General features: G+C 32.5%; 1 protein-coding gene across 2 annotated transcripts in view; it reads right to left on the reverse strand.

The window, feature by feature from the left end:
- Nucleotides 1–24,079, reverse strand: part of LOC145277546 (hypoxia up-regulated protein 1-like) — a 145,298-nt gene that overhangs the window by 23,089 nt on the left and 98,130 nt on the right. For both annotated transcript variants that reach the window (XM_080129017.1, XM_080129016.1), the window contains exons 17-19: nt 23,440–23,516; nt 13,411–13,521; nt 859–993 (exon numbers count right to left, since the gene is read on the reverse strand). In XM_080129017.1, coding sequence (XP_079985143.1) covers nt 859–993; nt 13,411–13,521; nt 23,440–23,516 — 323 coding nt within the window. The remainder of the gene's footprint in view (nt 1–858; nt 994–13,410; nt 13,522–23,439; nt 23,517–24,079) is intronic.

Genomic DNA, 24,079 nt, shown 5'->3' on the forward strand with positions numbered 1-24,079 from the left:
TCGAGTTTGGCAGCAGACAACAAGTGCACTACTTTTACTGAATACTTTTAATGAAGAACAGCTTTTAGAATAAATACCTCCAAGCTCCCCATGTTAAGAACGGCTTTCGGAATAAACACCCTTTATAGGCAAGTCTTGAGTGGGACAACCAGGCCACATTGACCCCATTTTTTTTTTTTTTTTTTTTTTCATTTGCACATGCGAACAACCTGCAGTTTCTTTTAGCTGTTAAAACTAAAACAAAATGGCTGTCAGGCAAAACTATTACAGGAAAACATGGGATAATGAATTTTGTTGTATCTTTTGAACTAGTTGTCAGCAATAAATTTAAAGGCGATATTTGTTCATACCTCTATATATGCTTAAAAGTCAACATTCTAAAAGGTAGGTCTTTGGTTGGACAAGCAGTGCACATTGACTAAAAAATTGTGTTATTTTAAAGTTGGACTTAAATAGCATTTCAGCTGACATAAAACTGATTCTAGCCAGGGAATTAATTTTTTGTAACTTTTTTTTTGTTGTACCATGCTATTGCCAATATAATAATTTTGTTGCAGTTTATTCACTAGATTATGTAGTCTCACCTAAACAACAAGGGAAATGAAAACCCATTTTAATTAAAAATATAAAGAGAACAAGCCGAGCATGTGAAAAATTTACTTTCAACACGACTAATGTTTGTGCAAATTTTATAAAAAAAAAAAAAATTCAAGGCATGTTTATTGAGTAAAATGCGAACAAACGAACGAGAGTGAATTCCTCCTTTGTTGGGGGACCAACAAATAAAAATTTAAATGATTTTATTACATCCCATGTAATACATTGTAGGTACAGCAAGTGTTTAAGAATTGTACTCACCTGTGTGGCATTCGTTTGGTTTGTAGCATCTGGTTTTGCTGTTCCTTCGTTAACTTTCTCTTTATCACCTTCTGTTTTTTCTTTTTCAGATTTTGGTTCTGATGCCTTTTCACTTTTCTGTTCATCTTTCTCAGACTTACAAATAAAAAGAAAAAAGAAAATATCAAACAGGAATGGTGCTTTTCGATTCATAAATTCAATTCTAATTTCTACTTTTGTATCTTATTAAATTTTACGTTTCACCTGTTTTCATGTTAATAATTCCACATCTTATATAAAATTTTATCCCCTTAATGTTTATTAGCATTCTAACATAAAATGTTTCCTATTGCATTTGTAAAGCTAAAAAAAGTAACCAAATTATTTATAAATAAATTCTCACAAAACGTATCTTCAGATAGGAAATCTTTAGCACTTGTGCAGATAAGCGAGTCTAAAATTAATACATTTCAGGTGAAAACATTACTACATACTTGCATGTAGTGTTAAATTTAGAATAAATTCAAAAAATTACAAAAATAATTCAGTAGAAAAATAATTATAAGTGAAAATAAAATTTGAGTTTATTGATTTATAGTTTTATCATATTTTTATGTTGAAGAGTTCTCCAGATCCAGGGGAGGTAACTAAGCAATCCTTTTGACAAAATAATTGCAATTCCATCATTTGTAAAACTATTAAAACGTAATTGCAGATAATTTTTTGTTAAAAATACATCTAGTACATCTTTTATTGGATTATTCTTCATAATTTTTGGAATTTATACTAATTTCGACATGAAACATTAATATGTAAAAATGTTTTCACCAGAAATGCGATGGTTTAAAAACATCACTAATATGCACAAACATCTATCCTTTTTTCACAATTTCTTAAAAAAAAAAAAAATTCTAATGCATATCTACAATCCTTACAAAATAATATTTGGATAAGGATACACTCCCGTTCTCATTAAGTCAATTAAAAAATTGTTAAGTCTTCAGAGATCTATACTCTTGTTAATGTTTGTACCATATAATCAAATTTTAATTTGTTTTCAGGTGTTTGAGCAAACCAGTGTCCATTTACTTTCTGAAAATTACATGATCTGATTAATAGCTATCTAAGAAACCATAGGTACTTAGCAATTCAAAAAGAATATTTAATAATATTTTTCTTATTTAACATTCTTTTACATCTCCTTGGGCAACGCCAAGAAAAGAGTCCTTGTTAGAAATTTTTTTTTATTTCTAACGCACCTCTCTTCTCTTGGTTCCTTGTTATCCGAACAACTTGGTTAATTTTGAGAAAAAATAACACAATAAAATTCTTGTATTTTAAATAACGTATATTTACAAGTAAAGGTTAAAGTTTCCAAAACAGTTGTTCTGGAGGAGTTTCTGTTTGTTGCAGAAAAAGAGAGTAATTTCTGAGAAGTGCTCGCTGTCAATCTTTTTTTTCTTTTTTATTGTTGCAAGCAACTCCAAGTAATAGTGGGTAATTTGCATAAGTGGCTTTATGCAAATTACCTTACAAAGTTTGAGTACAAATAATTTTAACACACTCCCTCCAAGAAGATTGCAATACGTTTATTGCAATAAAAACAGGAGAGATGTCTCTGAAATATATATAAAGAATTTATAAAAAAATAATTTGCCGTTTTATTTTTCTATATCTTTGTTTTTCATTTTTTTTTTTTTAAATTGTTGGATGGTTGATTTTTTTTTTTTTTGTATCAACCTTTTTAGGTCATTCAATGCCAAGAACAATTTTTTTGGTACTTTTTTTTTTTTTTATTATTAATTTATTTTTATTTTTTTGCTTTTTTTTTTACTGAAAAATATTTTAAACTGGGAATGAATATATATGTATTAGATTTTTTATTCATTTAAAAAAATTTTTTAAGCTGAAATTTTATTTTAAACTGGAAATATATATATATATATATATATAATTTTTTAATTTTTTATTAATTTATTTTTTTTAAATAGGAAAGTTGAATTTGTTTAATTATTACAGATAATCAATATTATCTTTCATCATTTGATAGAATTTGGCAGAGGCTTTGCGTTTGGGTCTAGTCCTGAGTTGATTGGACACCTCTTCATTACTATTACTATTGCCTAATTGCAGTGTTTTATCATGAGGGTAAGACTTAACATGATGGTTCATTACATAATGGAGTATAAAAGGCGATGATGTATAGCCAAATACTATCGTTTTATATCTATAACAAATAAGTTTGTTTTCTCTTCTCAAAAAAACAAAACAAAAAAAACAAAACCTATTTTTGTCGTATTCACTACTTAGTTTTATCATTAAGAAGGCCTGTTTAATATCTCCTAACATCACATATTTGTTGCTTCTGAAGTAAAGCAACAACTTCAATAAAGAACCCACTAAATCTATACCCGTATAGGCTGCTTCATTAATTGAAGGTAATTCCTTGTTTGTCTTTAACGAACAATTAAAGACGGGCCTTATTTTCGTTGTCACTTGTTCCGCAGTTTTTAAAACGGGTCTGTGGGGAATCCACGTATATTTATAGTAATTTGAAGGATTAACTTCTATTTGTTCGATGATTCCATCTTCTAGTTGTTTGCTGAAGATTGCATCGTATTTTTTAATTAATCCTCTTTTATTTAAAAAGTTCATTGTTCGGTCTAAGACCTTGAGAGCTATGAAATGGTTTGATGGAACTTTTTCGATCCTATCAGGATACCAGGGCAATTCTTTATAATTATGCCCATCGATTTGTTTTATTCCATCCCTAAATTTACTTATTTGCTTGTTGTCAAAGGAAATAGATTCTTGATCATTGGGCCTTATTCCCATAGATTCAAGACTAAAGAGATTTTCTAAGCCGTTGTCTACTTCACTGTCAGATAAAATATTCTCTAAGGGATTGAAATACGATTTAAGGGGATCCATTATTAGGTTAATTACTGTTTTATTATTTTTTTTTTTATTGGTTTTAATTGAGTGTTAAGCAAGTCATTTCTCTCGGCTGAACTGATAAAATTGAAAATGTTTCCAATAGGAGCTACCCTATCATCTATGATAAAGTTATAACCACCCCCTATCTTTTTTATGGAAAAGGAAAGATATTGAATTATGTCTATCCCCATGAGCATATCTATTTCAATAGTGTCGTGTTCTTTATTTAAGTAAAAAGACTCATCAAGCAGATTTACACCCTGTAATTTTAATTTATTAATTACATCTTTCATTCCGTGCATCGTGTAATTTATATTCATGCTTTCGTCTACCAATAGAGGAACAAAAAACATTCTATTCTTTAATTTTACACCAGTAGACATTTGTTTAAATTTCTTAACTTGCCGTCCTAAATAACTATGTATGTCATGCTCTGATGAGAACAACTCATTATAATTTGGGGATAATGCTAGAGCAGCTTCTTTTGTAATAAAAGATCTTTGGCTGCCACAATCTATTAAGACCCAATTTGTCTTTGCTTATGACCACATTTTAAATTTAGGGTCATAGTAGGTAACATATTACAAGTGTCCATATTTTTCAAGGCGTAACACAAGTTTGTTTGAACAGCCTTTTGAGTAGGACACAAAGAAGTTACAGGTTCTTTTTTTTTTTTACATGTGAGACACGGAAACTTTAAGAACCCCTTTTTTCCATAGCATTCTGATTCATTGTGACCTGAACCAGCACATCTGGTGCACAAGGACAGTTCTAAGATTCTTGCTAGTTTAGCCTCATAATTAGGATAAGTTTCACACTTTCCGAAGTAGTGTCCTTCCGAGGAACATAGCTTACACACGGATTTTTTTATAGCTTGTACTTTGAAATTTTGTACCGTTGGTACTTTATCTTTTGAGTTTATTTTAAAACTACGTTTAAAGTCATAGCTACTGAAATTTTTTTATCCTTAGCAATATTTTTTACAGTTAAAGTTCGAGTTTTTAAAATATCCCTATAGTTATCAAATATTTGCTTTAAGTTGGGATAATTATTATTAACTTTATTAATTAATTCTTTAACAACTACTTTGGGAAGTTTAGTCATAATGTGACTAATTAGAATATTTCCAGAAGAACCCTCTTCCAAAAAATCAATTTCATATTGTTTTAGCTCATATAAGTAGGCCCTTATTTCTGATATATAATATTTAACATTCAAATATTCTGAACTATATTCCTCACCAGGTTTAGCTTTTAATATGTTTTTTAATGTTTCGTCGATAATATATGTTTTATCTAAAAACTCTTCTTTCAATAAATCTAAAGCAATTTTATAATTCGTATCGGTTATTGACAAATGTCTTATTTGTTTTAAGGCATAATCCTTCAAGTAGCCGACCAAATCAGACAGTTTAGCTGAGTCTGACAATTTCCTTCTAGAATCAATCACATTGTTAAATTGAATTAAAAAATTGTGAAAGGCGAACTTGTCCTTTTCATTTCCCGAAAAAGTGCTGCAATTCAAAGGAGGAGGTTTTCCCTCACTTAAAGTTTCAATAGACAACGTTGAAGGAGTCTTGTCATCTTTACTTGTTAAATAGTCCTCGCATTTGTCTGTACTCACTAAGATAGAAACATTAATTGATTGATTGATTTATTGGTTTTACGGCATATCAACCTATGTGGTCATTTAATGCCGGAGTCCTTTTTTTTTTTTTTAACTTTTTTTATTGGGAGGGGGGGAATGACTTTTTCAGCCTTTCCTCCCTTTTTTTATAAAATTGAACTAAGAAATTAAATGTATTTATACATGGATGTGTATATTTGGGTGACTTTAAATTTCCTTAAATTTTCTTATATAAATTTACTTTCCTTAGGTATGCTAGAATATTTGCTGAATTGACCTTTTCAAAAAGGTCTTCCATATTGCTTTCTGTATAATATAATTTTCTAGTTGGGGCAAGGTCATCACACCCAACTAGGATATGTTTTACTGTGAGTGTCTCCTAGCATGGGATGCACTCTGGCGCCGATTCTCCATTTAGTATATAAGAATGAGTAAAGTTGGTGTGCCCTATGCGCAGCCGAGTCAGTATCACATCTTCTCGGCGTGATCTCTTGATGTCCGGACATCGTTCCTTAAGTTCAGGTTTGATTGAATATAATTTGTTGCCCTCTTGCTGGCTCCACCGCAGTGGCCATTTTTCCTGTATGTATGCTTTTATCTGGGGTCTAAGATCAGTATGTGGAATCTTAAAATTGTCAGTTGCAAGGTGAGAAGATCTTTTTGCAGCTATATCTGCCCTGTCATTGCCTTTGATCCCCACATGGCTGGGGATCCAGACAAGAATAATGTTTTTAGTAGTTGAAAGGATATTGATTTTTTTCTATTAATTTTGTTGTTAGTGGATTTTCTTGTTTTTGATTTTGTATAGATAATAGGACTGATAGAGAATCTGTGAGAATGATGAAGTTTTTGGTGGTTTCCTCTGAAATTATGTTGAGTGCTAGATCGATAGCTATAGTCTCTGCAGTGAATATAGATGCTTCATTTTGAAGATTTCTCTTCATTGTGGTTTTATGGTACGTTGCTGCACATCCAGTGTGATTGTTGCTTTTAGACCCGTCTGTGTAGTCTGAATATTGTAATTTTAAATGTTGAAGTTCGTCGTGGTATTCAATAGGGTTTGTGGTAGATTTGGACTTTTTGTTTAGGTTGAGTTTTATTTCAACTTGTTTCATGGTCCATGGGGGTGTTTTAGGCAGTATGAAGTTGTGAATGCTGGAGATTGGAATTTTCGATTCTTCAATGCTTTCCGAACGTTTTGATAGTTTTTTTTCTCATGTTAAAGAGTTCTTCATATTTAGGATAGAAGGTACATTGGTATGCAGGGTTGTTTGGGCAAGACTTCAGTTTCAGTAAATATTGAAGGGCTAACTTTTCTCGCCTTAGATCTAGTGGGGGTTCGTGTGCTTCCGTGTATAGACTGTTCACGGGGGAAGTTCTGTATGCTCCTAGGGCCAATCTTAGGCCAGTATGGTGAATAGGGTCTAGGCTTTTTATATATGATGTTCGGGTTGATCCATATATGAAACAACCGTAGTCTAGCTTTGAGCGGACTAGTGCTCTGTAAAGTTTAAGGAGTGTTTCCCTGTCTGCACCCCAATCGGTATGTGCTACCACTCTCAAAAGATTTACAGCTTTGTTACATTTTTTTTTCAGATAGTTTATGTGTGGGATGAATGTTAACTTTTTGTCAAATAAAATCCCTAAGAATTTGTACTGGTCAGTAACGGGTATGGGCATTCCTTCCATGGTTAGGACAGGATCATTATGCATGTTCTTTAGTTTGCAGAAATGCATGCATTTCGTTTTTCTTTTGGAGAATCTAAATCCATTCTCTTCCGTCCATCTCATTACTTTGTTTAAGCACAATTGAAGCTTCCTTTCTATTATAGATATATATCTAGATCTACAGCATATTAGGAAGTCATCCACATATAGGGAGCAATCTACCCCAGGGTTAAGGTTTTTTACAATGTTGTTAATTCAGATACTGAACAGGGTCACTGACAGTATACTCCCTTGAGGTACTCCATTCTCTTGTTCTTTCAAGTCCGAGAGAGCTGTGCCAACCTTTATTCTGAACCGTCTATTTTTTAAAAAATTTTCAATAAAAATTGGCATTCTGCCTTTTAGTCCAAGCGCCTTCAGATCCCTTGTAACACCGTACTTCCACACAGTATCGTAGGCTTTTTCCATGTCAAAAAACACTGCTGTTAAATGTTCCTTCCTTACAAAGGCTTCTCTGATGAAGGTTTCAAGTCTGACTATGTGGTCTATTGAACTTCGGTTTTTCCTGAATCCTGTTTGAAATTCTGTAATAAGATTCTCTGTTTCCAGGAACCAGATTAGTCTTTTGTTTATAATCCTTTCCATGGTCTTACAAATGCAGCTTGTTAGAGCTATTGGCCTGAAATTCAATGGATCTGAGACGTTACTTGATTGGGATTGGATGTTTGAGTTTTCAGATTTGGGGATTGGTATTATTGTGGCCTCTTTCCAGGTCTCGGGTACGTTTCCACTGGACCATATAATATTGAAAATTTCAAGTAGGTATTTCATTGAGGTTTCTGGAAGTTTTTTGAGGATTTCATATGGAATTTCATCAGGCCCTGTAGCTGTGTCATGGGATTTGGTTAGCGATTCTTTTAATTCAGGCAAGGTAAGAGGTTGGTTGTATTTTTCAGTATTTTGTGATTTAAATAGAATTTTCTTTTTCTCTTCCTTTTCTCTAATCTTTTTGAATTTCTCTGTTTGTCTGTCGCATGATGAAATTTTTGATAAATTATCTGCCAGGTTATTGAAAATGTCTTTTTGATCGGTGTATATTTTGTTGCCTTTAGAGATGTGGGATATTGGTGTACTACTACACTTTCCTTCTATTTTCCTCATCATGTTCCAAACTGTGTTCGCCTTGGTATTCACATTAATTTTGGATATATAATTTCTCCAAGTTGTTCTTTTGGATTCCTTTATGATTCGTCTGGCTTTTGCTCTGTTGTTTTTGAAGAAATCCAGATTTTCGCTTGTTGGATACTTTTCGAATTTTCTCAAGGCAGCTCGTCGAGCTCTGATGGCTTTTCTGCATTCTTTTGTGAACCAAGGTTTGTTGTGATTGTTGGTTTTGGTTGTTTTCGGTATGGTATTATTTGCTATGTTTGTGAGTGTTTTAATGAAGTAGTTCAAATGGTCATCTTCATCATTCTTTTCGATAATTAATTGGTTTTTGCACTGTTCCTGGAAGTCTTCCCAATCTGCTTTATGTAGGTTCCATTTGGGTGTTTTTTGTTCAGTGCTAGTACTTAGACTTTCCAGGATGATTGGGAAATCATCACTCCCACAGGTGTCATTGTGTACTTTCCAGTCATAGTCCATATATATGGAAGGATCACATAAGGTAAGGTCAATGGCGGTGAAAGTACCTGTTGCTGGGTACATATATTTATTTATTATGTTTTCTATTTCTTTTCCTTTTTTATTTGTTTCTTTACTTCCCCATATTACATTGTGACTGTTGAGATCTCCTAGTAGAAAAAAGGGTTTAGGGAGTTGTTTTATTAATTGAGTTATCTCAGTTTCGTTGATTGTATCTTTTGGAGGGATGTATATTGAGCAAAGTGTTATAGTTCTATGTAGAGTCACTGAAACTGCAATTGCTTGCAAGTTTGTGTTTATATTTATTTGTCTTTGAGGGACTTCATTCTTCACAAGTATTGATGTGCCTCCAGAAGCTCTGTCCGTATCTTTATGTAGTTGTAAGATGTGTAGTGTTTTATGTTGATGGTATTATTTTCTTTCAGAAAGGTCTCCTGTAGACAGACAAGTGCTGGGCTCATATTTGTTATTAATAATGTGAGTTCATTTTGGTTTGCTTTTATCCCTCTGATATTCCATTGTAATATTTTGTTCATCATTTGGAATTGTGTTCAACTTCCATCGTCTCCAATCCCTCAAATCTATTTTCTGTCGGAGTCCCTGTTCGAGATATAGATCGGGATCTTTCTTTTCCTGTTTTTGTTTGTTTTGTTTTTTTTGTCTGGGGGGATTTTTGATTCTTTTCTGGCTTGTGATGTGTTTGATGGTTGTTCGGTTGTTTTTGTAGAAATGGTTTGTGGTTTTGTTTCTTTTTGTGGTTCAGTAGTGTCTTTACTTAATATTATCCTTGGATTGGTTGCAGACATTGCACTATTCATTTTCCTCATTTCTTCTAATAGTTCTTTCATTTCCTTTATTAGTTTGCTTAGGACATCAATTTTCTTGTCAGTTGTATCCGTTACATGTATATGACCATTTTGATTGTTGATTGGATTAGTTTTTTTTGTTGCATCTGCATATGTTTTAGTTTCGATGATTTTCCTGGCCTCTGGGTAGGATATATTCTTTATATGTTTTAGTTTGGTCACTTCTTTTTCTCTTTTCCATATTTCGCAATATCTAGAGCCAGCGCCATGGTTTCCCAGGCAGTTGGCACACTTGAAATCTTTTCTGCAGTCAATGTGTGGGCCACTTTCTCCACATCTTCCACACACTGGTAATCGTGTGCACCGATCTTGATGGTGTCCAAACTTCTGGCACTTGAAGCATTGGAGGGGGTTTGGAATATAAATTTGTACATTTATTTTCATATATCCGACTTTCACTTCTTTGGGTATGGTGAGGGAATCGAAAGTTAGTATATATGTATTGGTATCGATTTTCTCACTGTTTTTTTTAATTTGAACTCTGCGAACATCTAACACATTCTGTTTCTGTAAGTTTGTCCTGATTTCCTCCAAGGGACAAAGTGCAAGTTCGTGGCTTTTCACTACTCCTTTGCAGGTGTTTAGGGTTGGATGTCTGTAGCATTTGACTTTGATGTTTTCAAATAATTTTAGTTTCAATATTTCTTTAGTTTGTTCTTCGTTATGGGTTTCTATTAGTAGGCTGCCGTTAAATTGTTTTTTAATAGACTTTGGTTTTAGAGTTTTAAGATTTTTTTTCAATTTTAAAAGGTGATAGTTTGCTCAAAGGAGTTTCCTCCATTGATTCTATTACTACGAATGTTGAGTTCCTTGGTTTTATCGTCTCTTCGTCAGAGCTACTGATGTCAGAGACATCAGAGTGGGTTCTCTTTGGGTGGTTGGGTGGTTTTTGGGAGGAATAAGCCATATATTTTGTTTTCTTTTTTCGTCATCTTTGTTCCCCACCCACCTCGGAGTCCTATTTGGGAAGAGCCTGGGGGGAAACCCATTCGCCCAGCCTCTACAGGGATACAATGATGATATAACCGACTTTGGTGGTATCATAATGATTATCTGTTCTCTCTTGATATTGCTATGGGATCTGTAGCAATCCTGAGGGGTTTACAGCCTCGTCATCGATATTCACACCTAATCGATTGACCCTCAGCCACCGCTTTCCATCATATATTAGGGAGTAGGGTTATTTGTGGGAGAGGGGGGATGTGTTGTATTAGTAGTGAGTTTTTGGAATGGGCAATATATGGTGGGGCTTGGCGTGACTGGCCGATTGGTCGGATCGGGCCTCTCCGACCGCCCGTCTAATCGAAGTAAGGGCCAAAGTAATGTGTTGCGGTGCCTAAACTTCTATGTATCCTGGTTTAGGTTCACTCAATCACCAGGATCACGTCCTAAGACTTTACGGGTAGCAACCCACGGCTAACTGGTTGCCCCATTGAGGGATTTTTACTCTCTGCAGGGGGGCAGTCGGTTTGTTCTCATGCCCTACCGACAGGGCAAAAAAATAAATAAATAAATAGATAATTTAATAGAATATATTTGTTTTCTTTTTCTTTCTTTTTTTGTTGTTTCTTTTCCTTTTTAAAATCTGTTTCTATTTAATCCATAGTTGGGACCCTAACAGGTACTACCACTCCGGGTCAGGGTGGACCTGGGAGCAATGGCAATTAAGAGGTGGCTCCACACTCCCCAAGCCCGTAAGCCGGACCTCACCATCGGATGTGGTTTAAGGTCATATCCAGGACCGGGAGTAAGGTAGGAAAAAATAAAATAAAAAGGGGGGGGGGAAATAGGCTGTTGTTTTTGTTTTTGGTTTTGCAGAACATAATTAAGTTTTACAAAAAAGATCAGAAAACAAAAAAACGTCAATGTAGGTGCATTTCGGATAGAAACATTATATTCGGCTTGACTATTTAATTCATTATTCCAGTCTTCTTCGCCTTTAATACTATAATCAACCCTTTGTGAAAAGGTATTAATTACCTCATTCCTATAATTGATTTTGGACACTTCATCATCAATGGCTTTTAACTGTTTTTTACACAGGGAAGTATTCAGGGTAGAATTGTCATACATGGTCTCCAGGCTATTAAAGTACACTGTTACTTTTCTTTTATGTGTGGCCTGGTTTCGTTTAAAAGACAGTAATTTTTCTCGTATCATTTCAATATTCATATCCTCGGGTTTTTCTTCTCCCAGAAGGTTTTTAAGTGTTCCCTCCATGGTGACGTCTTCCTTAATAGCCATTTATTTTAGTAGGTATGAATAAGTACCGAACTTTGAATACAAGTGCAATGAAATAATTTTGTTTAATATCCACGCGGGTAGAGTTTCGTCAAAACACTTTTTTTTTTTTACAAGTGCAATAAAATAATTAATTTAAATATCCACGCGGGTAGAGTTTTTGTATGTTTTGAGCGTCCCAAATTCACGTTTTATAAAACTCGAGTAAGTATGTTCCATAAAAGTTTTTTGAATATGTCATAGTATACCGTTAGTTTGGATCCAGAATAATAATTTCTCTCTTGTGGAGTATCCATCCTTGAGGTAACTTGAGGTAACATCACTTGGAGAAGGTTCATTCCTCGTTGGTTATCCATATTAAATGTTATGGACGCGAATACCACGATGTTAACTGTTTTGGAAATATGTTAGAATTTTTTTTTTTATTTCTAACGCACCTCTCTTCTCTTGGTTCCTTGTTATCCGAACAACTTGGTTAATTTTGAGAAAAAATAACACAATAAAATCTTGTATTTAAAATAACGTATATTTACAAGTAAAGGTTAAAGTTTCCAAAACAGTTGTTCTGGAGGAGTTTCTGTTTGTTGCAGAAAAAGAGAGTAATTTCTGAGAAGTGCTCGCTGTTAATCTTTTTTTCTTTTTTATTGTTGCAAGCAACTCCAAGTAATAGTGGGTAATTTGCATAAGTGGCTTTATGCAAATTACCTTACAAAGTTTGAGTACAAATAATTCTAACATCCTGCTAGTTATTTAATAAATAAGAATTAAAACAACATTAACATAAATTAGCTATATAATATTTTAGCTTAATAATTTAATAACCAAAATGATACCTTAATTAGATTTCATATTCAAAATCTTATTTCGAAATTTTGGCATTTCAAGAAAAGCCATTGATATCTATTTAATTGTTATGCTGCAGTAATGAACATATCCAAAAATGACAAAAAACAATAAGGTAGAAAATTAATTATTAATGAAGATAATTTTCGAAAGCAATTGAATTTTAATTAAAAAAAAACAAAACAAAAAAAAACAAAACAAATCATAACAAGGGAGGTAATTATTTTCTGAAAACTGAAAATCTTGGGCTAACTTAGCAAAACTAAATTTTTGTTAATTGCCTTCAAAAACTTTATTAATAATTAATTTTCTTGCTTACATTTTTTTTTTTCATAAATTTTAGATATGTCCATTACTGTGACATAACAAGTAGACACCACAGGTTTTACCTGAAATTTAATATTTCAATTTTCGTTAAAATACTGAAGTGCTGAATTTTTTGGTAAACCAGCATGATTAATTTTTTTTTAAAATGAAGACTCATAGGCAACGTTGGATAAAGTACAGCTATTTTAAAATATTTTAGCAAAAACTTTGTGCATCTAACAATAGCAGACATTTTTATAATGTAAATAATTGGGCCTAATAAATATGTCACGACAGTCAAAAAAGAAATTAGCAAGATTTATTACATCAATCTAATGTTGTGGAGAGGTGATAGGAAAGCATTCACAATTAGCATACAAACCGCTTCTTTTTCTTAAACCTGAAAAATATATTTCCATTGCACAAAAACAAGTAAAGCTACCTTTTCATCCTTTGCTTCAGGCTTATCTTTCTGTTCATTTTTGCTTGAAGCATCTTCAGTAGTCGAAGACGTGTCAGCCTCTTTGGTTGGAATTTTGCTGCTGTCTGTTTCCTAGGAACAATTCAAACAAAAATACTGCTTAACCCATAACCGTGCAACCAATACCAAATTTGAACATCAAAGAAATCATTAGTAATTCAAGATTTATTTTTCAATTATTCCAGGTTATTTATTAAAAGCAGTGTATAATAAATTTGTCCTATTTATGTTATTGGTGAGGTTATGACTGAATGTAGTAAAGTAAATGCTTATATATATATATATATATATATATATATATATATGTGTGTGTGTGTGTGTGTGTGTGTGTGTTATTTGTTTTTGTCATACGTTTTGAATGAATTCAATAATTTATGAAAGTGCATTTTTACCTAAATGCGAGTTGGGAATAATTTTCCCTTTAACCAATTTGGTACCCCATATGGGGAGCGACGTGTATATTGTTTGTTTTTTTTTAAATTTAAAAAAAACCAAAAAAACTATATATATATATAGTGGCACAAAAAGAAAGTCTGTACTTGTCATTTTTCAAAAACTACAAATTTAAGCTAAATTGAATGTAACTGTTTCAACAACTTATATCTCATTTGATTCGCCTTTTATTCCTTTATAATTTTACCTGTTCATATTTGACTTTTAATTGAAGTACCCTAGTGTTTGCGTCAATTTAAAAAATTAACTTCAAATCGAGAAGGCAAAAAGAAACTCCACAGCAACAAATGAGCTTAAAACCAGCTTAAAATATCTACCTTTTAGGTAATAAAGCATCTCTAATCATAATTATTGTTGGTCCAGGTTATACAACATAATATTTTACCCATATGCCTCAACTCTCTCTTCGTGATTATCAGGAGCTCATGATCTCCACCTTTCTGGTTTATCCAATTGAGGAATTGGCCGCAGATTGAAATGTGACGAGAAAACAGTATGATAACTGTGCAAAAACACTAAAACCTCGGCAGTGTTCGTGATGCCCCTAAATCTGGTCGTTCTAGAGTTACTTCTAACAGGAAAGACAATGCTATCAAGATCTGTAGCCTCAGAAACAGATTTGAAACGGCTCCAAATCCAACAACAGTGTAATCTTGTTAAAAAGTGCTCCCTTTCTACAGTTAAGAACAGATTGAAAGAATTTAATTTATGAGCCTGCGTCGCAAGATGCAAGCCAATGAATTCTGTAAAGAACAGAAATCGTCATCTGGACTTTGTCAGATGCATTGAAGATCATCACTCTTCATATTGGTAGAAAGTGATTTTTAGTGATGAAAGCAAGTTCAATAGGTTAGGCAGTGGTGGTAGGCAGTATGTCCATCAAAGGAATTATGAAGAATTTAATCCTAGGTGCATAGTTTCAATGTTGCAAGGTGATAGAGGTTCAGTTTTTGTGTGAGGCATCCTTAGTGCCAATGATCCAGGGCCTATAGTTCGCTTGCAAGGTCAAATTAATTCAACCAAGTACATTTATATATTGACTGAGCATTTTCCACCTTACTTTGACAAGTATTTGGATGATAATCCTATCTTCATGCAGGATAATGCTCCCATTCACACAGCTGGCAATGTCAAGAGGTTCCTTGAAGAGCATGATATTCTGTGTTTGGATTGCCCTGCACAATCTCCAGACCTCAATACTATCAAAAATGTTTGGCATGACATCAAGCAACAACTATGCAATGATAAAATTTAAAATCTGGAAGAACTTTGGACAAAAATTAATGAAAACTGGGATGCCCTTTTACTGGAGTATTGCTACAGAATAATTCAATGAATGCCCCAAAAATTGCAGGCTGTCAAATTGCAGAAGGTCCATGCTACTAAATATTAACTAGCTCATTGCGTTCCTGTTGTATTTGTGTTGCATTAATGTTCTAAAATTACATTTAAATAAAAGTTTTTATGTTTTAGTAAATATGTATGACTAAAAATGATGTGATCATTGTATAACTAATTGCCACTGCTGCTGATTAAAGCAACTTCGACTTAATTTTATTTTTAATCTTTGTAAAATAAATAAGTTTATTTCTTTATTATTGAAATAAAAACAAAAAAAATTTAATCAGAGTTACAACTTTAAGCTGAGAGTTCAATTTTTTTTTTAAATTTGAATTTTGTACCACAACAGTAATATAGCACTAGAAAATCTTTTTAAAAAGTTGAATAAATCCCTGAGGACTGAAGCAATGTTTCCACTCTCATGTGCCTCTTCTGGGGGGAACAAGTTTTCCCCAAATTTAAAACAGTATCTAACTGCTCTTGTGAGGAGACATTAATAACTTTTAAAAAAATTATTTTCTGTTTTTTTTTTCTTTCTTTTTTTAAATAATATTGCATAAAGTTCTGTTTTATGGTAACGTGACTCTGGTTTATTTCTCAAAAAAAATAAATAAATAAATAAAAAAATAAAAATAAATAAATAAATAAATAAAAAAGAAGTCAATGTGCGCTGCTTCTCCAACCTGCAAAGGGTTTATTCCAAAAGTCATTGTCAACATGGGGAGATCGAAAATAAGAAAATGCTTTTTAGAATTACTACACCTAACCTCCCCATGTTAAGAATGGCTTTCGAAATTAACACCCTTTGCTGGTTGGACAAGCAGCGCATATTGACCAAAAAAAGCAAAGGAAATAATTTTTTGAAGTTTTCTCAAACATTTTTAAATTTATATCTAAAGCTAGTTCTGTTGTTTTTTGTTTTAATTAAACTGGAGTAAAAAGGTTCAAACTAAATCTTAAATAAACCCAAGTGACTTTTTTCTTTATCTTTTTAAACTATATTCGAAAAGTTTGAAACAAAAATTTATTAAAAATTTTATATATTTCGCAACACATAAATAGTTGTATTTCTATTTATTTTTTTTACTTTCTGGCTTAAGAGAATATTTAAAAAATATTGTTTATGTTTTGCAAATATCTTTAGATATGAAGCTAAAAAGATACATGCCAAAAATAACCTCGACCGAAACTCAAATAAATTTGTTTTATTGTTTACTAGCATTTCAGCCCGGCGTTGCCCGGGTGTCTGGATGTGTATGTCGAGCAAAAAAAAAAAAAAAAGTTGTAGTAGGAAGGCATGCTCGAACTCGTACTGCGAAGGGGGAAAAAAACCTGACGTCTTTGCTGTTACGACCACCGCCAAACCAGAAGTGACTTATGTTTAAATTAAGGTTAGACAATCAAAAGTAGAGGATGACTTTAAAAAATATCGGCGAAAAAAGTGACCACCCCTGTAGAAAAGTGTCCAGTTGCAGGTGAAGATATTAATGTTTTTAGCCAATTTTTCGATATTTGTCGTCTGAAAGGTCGAAATTCAAAACGATACTGATCTTGATAAAATCAGTCAGCTCTGTCGAAAGATTTAGGCAGACATGCAAGCATACATACATTTATATATTGGTAACTAAAAATTTTCGACCCAAACCGATTAAAAGCTTGCCCTATCTCTGAATACCCTTTATGTCAAATTTCAGATATTTAGACCAGAAATTGTCTGAGTAATTTGGTAGAGACCGCAATGGTCAATTTTTTAAAACTTTGACCCCTATTATGACCCTTTAAAATTTATTGTTTTGGGCTCAAATCACGTTATTAAGTTAAATCTATGTCCAAGAAACCTATATCTAAAATTTCAAGTGTTTAGATCCAAAATTGGCGGAGGTGTTTGACAGAGTTCTCAAAGGTTAAATCATTGAACTTTGACCCCTTAACAGCCAAATTTCTGGCCGAAAACCTATCAAAGATTTTCCTAAATCTCAGTACCCTGTATATCAAATTTCGAGTCTGTAGACTTAAAATTGACAGAGTTATTGTGTAGGAAAATGTACACAGACAGACACGTTCACTTTTATAGATATATAGATTTTAATAATACAAAATAAAATAAGATACACATCAATCGCGCTTGAAAGCCAAATCACAACATAATATTAGGAAAATAAACAAATATTTTACTTGTTTGAAATTTATCATAAATATATTTCAGAGGTATACTCCATCTTCAGTCTGTTGTTTTGTTTTGTTTTTTTCTTTTCTTCTTTCTTGCCATGTTGTAAAGTTGGAGAAAGAAGTCAGTAAAGAGCCGCGCGTTATTTTCAGCGGTTGTATTTTGAAATGTTTGAAGTGTGCGTAGGCAATGTGAGAATAACATCAAATGTGTGAGTTCGTATTAAGACGATTTAATTTGAATAAAATAAGATAAGCATCAAGTGCGCTTGAAAGCCAAATCACATTGTAATATTAAGAAAATAAATATTTTGTTTGAAATTTAGAACAAATATATTTCAGAGATATACTCCATCTTCAGTGTTTTGTTTTTTTTCTTCTTTCTTGCCATTATTGGAGAAAGAAAAGTCTGTTTTGCTGACAAACTGAGTAAATCACCCGTGACGAACTTGCTTAAACTAATTGAATGCTTAACAACTGAGACAATTATTTTTCTTCAATACAATGTGCAAAATAACTGTCTCTTAAGCCAGAAATTAAAAAATAAATAGAAATACAACTATTAATTAGACACACATAAAATTGGGTTTAATTTTTAATCATGCACAATTATAATTAGTAAAATCAAGGCACGACTAATCTAAAAAATTTTTTTAGAAAGATTTTTAACAAAAGAAAAAAAAAAAGTGGCACACAGAATTGGAAAAAATATTAAAAAAAAATTTTTTTTGTAAATACTTTTTATATGAATCTAAAAATACATTTGCCAAAAATAACCTCCCGATTGAAATTTGCGAGTAAATTCATTTTAAGGTTTATTTTAATACAGATTTTTACGATATTTTGCGCTGACAAACCCAGCAGCAAGTTTGTGTAAAAGTTGCCTTAACAGTAAAACAGTAGCTGGAGCAAAAAATCGTACATAATTAGTCAAACAATTTTGGTAAACCTTGACATACGATCAAAATCCAGCACGATAAATTGTTCGATTCAGCACCTGCTGATTCAAGCCACTTTACACATTGCTTCTATATGACAAACAGCAGGAGCAGTCAGTCGTACAATGATCGGAAATAATTTTAGTCGTACATATTTAGTAAAACCGACAATTTTCTATTGTGCAGTTTCTTTTCCGTTTCTCGATTTGAAGTTAATTTTTTAAATTGACATGAACACTAGGATACTTCAATTAAAAGTCAAATATGAACAGGTAAAATTATAGAGGAAGAAAAGGCAAATCAAATGAGTTATAGGTTATTTAAACAGTTACATTAAATTTAACTTAAATTTGTAGTTTTTGAAAGAATGACAAGTGCAGGTTTTTTTTTTGGCGCCTCTGTATATATGTCAGTAGTCAATATTCCTAAATTAAATATATATTCTTTTCTTTCATAACGTTTTATTTTATCTTACACCTGTTTTGTTGAATAGGGAAAACTCCAACCAACTCAGAAACAGTTTATATGTTCCTTGGAAAAAACATTTGGAGATTTATTTTTTCCTCTTGGATTAAAATCTCCAACTATTTCTTTTTAATGAGGAACATAAACAGTCTCTGATGAGTTTTTCATGTTTGCCCACCATTCAATGAAACATGCATAAGACAAAATATACGAATGAAAAATAGATATTTGGCTTTGGAATCTTCACTACTGATATATATGCTCTGGAAGTGTAAAGGCGGTTTCATTGAGCTTAAGTAACTGTGCCAATTAGGAAAAATTTTATATGTATATATTTTTATAATCAAAAATATATATAATCATTGATATAACATGCATTTTGCATGCTGACATGCTGGACACTTTAGAAATTTACTTCTAAATTAACCTATCTCTGACCAGGTCTGTTTATCACAAGAAAAACTTGATCAATTTATGCAATTTTTAAATATGACATTTTTGTTCTTTGATGAATACCTATATACATAAAGTTTTCTACATTTTTGTTCAATTAGGTTGGATTCTGGATAAGGACACCTCCTACCTCCTAAAAAAATAACAAACAAACAAAAAGGAACAATTTTTGGACATTGAAACAGTTTACCATGTATATTTTTTCATGTTGGCTTCATTTAAAAAAGCATTATTGAAAACTCCAAATGACTCGACTAACCTACATATCATTAAGACAACATGTCACCTCACTCAAACTTGACTTATTAATTTTTGAATAAACAATATTACTACATACAGATTTATGGTTATTGATTTGTTTCTGCTAACCTTTCACCAGTAATCCATATTCCCTTTCAGATTAGGATCATTTTCTCTCATGATTTTATAAGATGTCTTACAAAACAGATCGAAGAGTTTAATATTTTGGCCCATATAATCCATTTGCATTTTGAGCGCATCAATAAAAACAGACTTACCCCAGGGCCAAAATCCCCATTACCATTCAAAAGAGAACGTAAAAGGGGGGTCTTTGTTTTATGTTGGAAATCAACCTTGGGTTAAATCCAAATAAAGAAATGAACTTGACTATTTTCAAAGTTAGAAATTATTTAAAAAAAAAAAAAAAAAAAAAAACTTTCTTCATTACATTTTACTGAAACAAGAGTTGTCTTTGTCATTGTATTTTTTTGCAGTACATAAAGACATAAGCATAAATTCTGTCACAAGAAGAAGTTTGTAAAAATAGAATAAAAAAATGAAATTTAAATGAGTTATAACTTTGCAACAGGTTTTTAACAGAAAAATTTATACATAAAAGTATGTTGACTATTATCCTTATCTTTTCATGACGTTTCGGCAAACTATTCCTCTGGCCTTCATCAGGTGGTAACCGTGACGGATAGGAACTCTGAATCTCCTGACTGCATTCACTGACTTCCATAGTTGTTATTGTCTCACCACGTTTTGGCCAAGTAAGCCTCTGGCTGGCTTTGGGTAGGATTGAAACCAATATCTTCAGACAATTCTCACCTGGAACCCGATCATGGAAGATCAGATAATAAATAAACATGAATTTATAAGACCAAAAAATTCAACCTTGATTGCCCTTCGGGGCTCGTGGCGCAGTTGATAGACGTTGAATCTCTACGGTTCCAGGTGAGAACTGTCTGAAGATAGCGGTTTTAATCCTACCCAAAGCTGACCAGAGGCTTACCTGGCCAAAATGTGGTGAGATGACAGCAACTACGGAAGGCAGTGAATGCAGTCAGGAAATTCAGAGTTCCTATCCATCGCAGTTACCACCTGACGAAGGCCAGAGGAATAGTTGGACGAAACGTCGTGAAACAACTAAGAAAAGATGAGGATAATAGTCCGCAATAAATAAAACTTAATAAATAATACTCATCTCAATGAATTCCAATTAAATAAAAAAAGTGTATGCATACAAAAAAAAAAAATGCGATTACAGTTTTAAATGATTGTGAATATGACATTAATTAAGATGCTGTTGGACTTAGACCCAAGGAGGGCGAAATAAAGTAATATTTTGTTTGTGGTAAAACAAATGTGAAGAATTAATTTGGTTAAAAACAATTCTTGTAGATCAACAATAATAATTACATATAATAATTATACAAATGACAGTTGAAAAAAATTATTTTGAAATAAGGTATTTAATTGTTTGTTGCAGAGCAAATGTTTCCCAACTGTAGTTCCATTATCAGTCAGCCCAAATTTAGAGGTAGATCACGTTTTCAAAATGTCAATTTTTTTTTTTTTGAGGGTGCAAAGTGAGGGGGGGGGGGCAATTTTAACCAATTCCCATTAATTTCTTTTAACTATAAATACCGAACACTTATTAGATGATATGTAGCCACCTCACAGAGGAGACATCAGAAAATGCTTCACCGAATTCATTAAATGAATACACCAAGACACAGAGACAATTTTTTTCAAAAACTAATATTATCTTACGATCACAATATATATAAGAAATTTTAAAATGAAATCATTTTATTGGTTAAAAAAAAAAAAAAAAGAAAAGATAAGTAAAGTAGAGAATTTAATGTAAGTTTACAACTAATGTTTATCAAAGGAATCACTTATCACTGCCAATTCAGAATTTCAGCAATGGGATAATTTTTGGTAATTAGTATAGCAAACGGGATTACAATCTACAAGTTTTTTAATTTTTAGATCTGAGAATTTAGTGTTTGGTGCTTGTGTAAATTGGCGATCTTTTAAACCAACACATTTTAGATGAAAACATTCTTAATTTTTGGCGAGGATATTTACTTTTTGCGCATATCAAATAGTTTTTACTTTAATTGTGATTTTAGATCTTGTGTAAACTGGTAATCTTTTAAACTAATGCATTTCAGATGAAAGCATTATATACTTAAGTGTCATATTAAATTTAGTATAAATTAAAAAAAACGACAAAAAATGATCCAGAGGAAAGTAAATTACAAGTAAAAATAGAATTTATCAAAGTATCAAGTTTTATAGAGTTTTTAATGTAAAAAAGCTGTGTGACAAACTAACTTATCTTTCTTTACTTGAATTGTCATAAATTAAGGGTCTGCCATTTTTAATACAATCGCAGAACATAATTCGTGGAGGATTTATTTTTGCTAAAAATACATCCAGTACATCTTCTATGGGTTAATTTTTAGGAATTTATACTAATTTCTCCATGATATGCCAGTATGTAATGTTTTAACCTGAAATGTGTTGTTTAAATGTAGACAAGCACTTAACGTTTAATTGAGAGAAAAAAAAAAAGAGCACTTTAAATTTTTTTTTTATTTTTACAAGAAATGATAGTCTAAATCGATTCCTGCTATTATGCCGGTAACATCTATGTCAATGGCGTCTAAATTGACAGTCTATCATCTCAGCTATCAAACATATCGAAGGTGATGTTGAAATATTTCAAAATTATTTATATTTAAAAAAAAATTATATAATGTTAAATGTTCAAGTAAAAAAGAAATGAGAATGATATTTATAAACAAAGATTGAAAGTTATTATTTTTTTTTTTATAAATAAAAATATAAGAGAAAAAAATAAAAATAATGCATAATAGTAGGTAGTCCTCGACGGTCATACATCTAAACAATATGATATAAATGCGGGGGTGCCCCAGGGTTCTATCCTTGGACCTCTATTGTTCCTGATATTCATAAATGACCTCCCCGACAACATTGCCTCTGAGATGGGTATATATGCTGATGACACTACACTCTATGGCAGACACGACAGGAAGATGAATGAACACATTTCTAAAGAAATGGCAGAAACACTAGAGGAAAACCTCCAATCTGTAGTGGAATGGGGACAAAAGTGGTTGGTCGCGTTCAATGCTGCCAAGACTAAACTAGTTTCATTCAATAATTACAAGAAACCCTCTCTACCACCCATAGCAATGGCCAACGACTCTTTATCTGAGAGTCCATCTTTCAAACTCCTTGGCCTAACGTTCACAGGAAACATGAGTTGGAACAATTAATGCAAGAAAGGTAGGCTCTCTCTACCGTGCTAGAAAACTACTAACACCCGAAAGTATCCTGTACCTCTATAAGGCCACCATTCGCCCATGTATGGAGTATTGCTGCCACATCTGGGCTGGTGCATCTGCTACTAGTCTCTCGCTCCTTGACAAGGTTCAAAAGAGAGTCGCAAACCTGATAGGCCCTGAACTGGCATCTAAGCTTCAGCCTCTGTCCCATCGACGAAATGTTGCATCCCTCTGCCTTTTCTACAAGTATTTTAGTGGTGAATGCTCTGACGAACTGCAATCACTTGTGCCCCCACGACGTGAGCACCCTCGACAAACCCAACAGGCTGCTAAATCCCACCCCCACACTGTAGAGATCCCTAGATGTAAAAGATCTTTTTACTCCAATAGTTTCTTCCCCAGAACCGCAAGACTCTGGAATTCCATTCCAGGTCCCTGCTTCCCCAACAGTACTGACGTGCAGAAGTTCAAGTGTAACGTGAACCGACACCTTGCTGCCCAAATCCCTACATAGTACCCCAGTAGTTGTTGCCCCTGATAGTAGCCCCCTACACCAAAGTGGCAATTTGCCTTGTTTGGGGTGAAAATGTAATATTAAAAAAAAAGTTTACCTCTTCAGGTGAAAGTTTTCCTCCAGTATTTTCATCTGGATTACCTCGGAAAAATCCACTTAGTGTATTTCCAAGTTCTTGAGTAAGAAAATAGAAAAAAAAATCAATTAACTTCCAATAACAATAAAAGCAAAAAGCAATAAGCCATAGAGATATTTTTTTAATAAATTTATAAAGTAGGGGAGAAAGTACAGCATTATAGTCTATTATGAGAAAAATTTAATTAAGTGTTGTCTCAAGTTTTGCATATACTTGTGCAAATAAAGTCTTATCAGTACAAATACCTCGCAAGAAAAATATTTTCTTGCAAAAATTTGCTTACTAAAAATAAAATTGCTCAATCGAAAATAGCCATATTTATTCAATATAAATCAACCAGATTTTAAAGGTTGGATCCAAGTAGCATTTAAGCTGGCAAAACTTTCATTCTGTTTTTATCCAACTTTGATTTACTTCTATACCATGTTATTGGCAATGAACTAACGTTCTTTGTTACAATTTATTTAATTTAAAAAAAAAAATTGGTAATTTGCTATGTGGAATCATTCTGAAATACCTAAAAAAGAAAAATTAAGCAGAATAACTTATTTTGGTAAAAGTTAGAATTGCTCATTTCATAAATTTAGCTTATTTTCAATAC

This window comes from Euprymna scolopes, chromosome 6 (genome assembly GCF_053919585.1).
Source record: "Euprymna scolopes isolate OS-2025 chromosome 6, ASM5391958v1, whole genome shotgun sequence".
Taxonomy (NCBI): Eukaryota; Metazoa; Mollusca; class Cephalopoda; order Sepiida; family Sepiolidae; genus Euprymna; species Euprymna scolopes.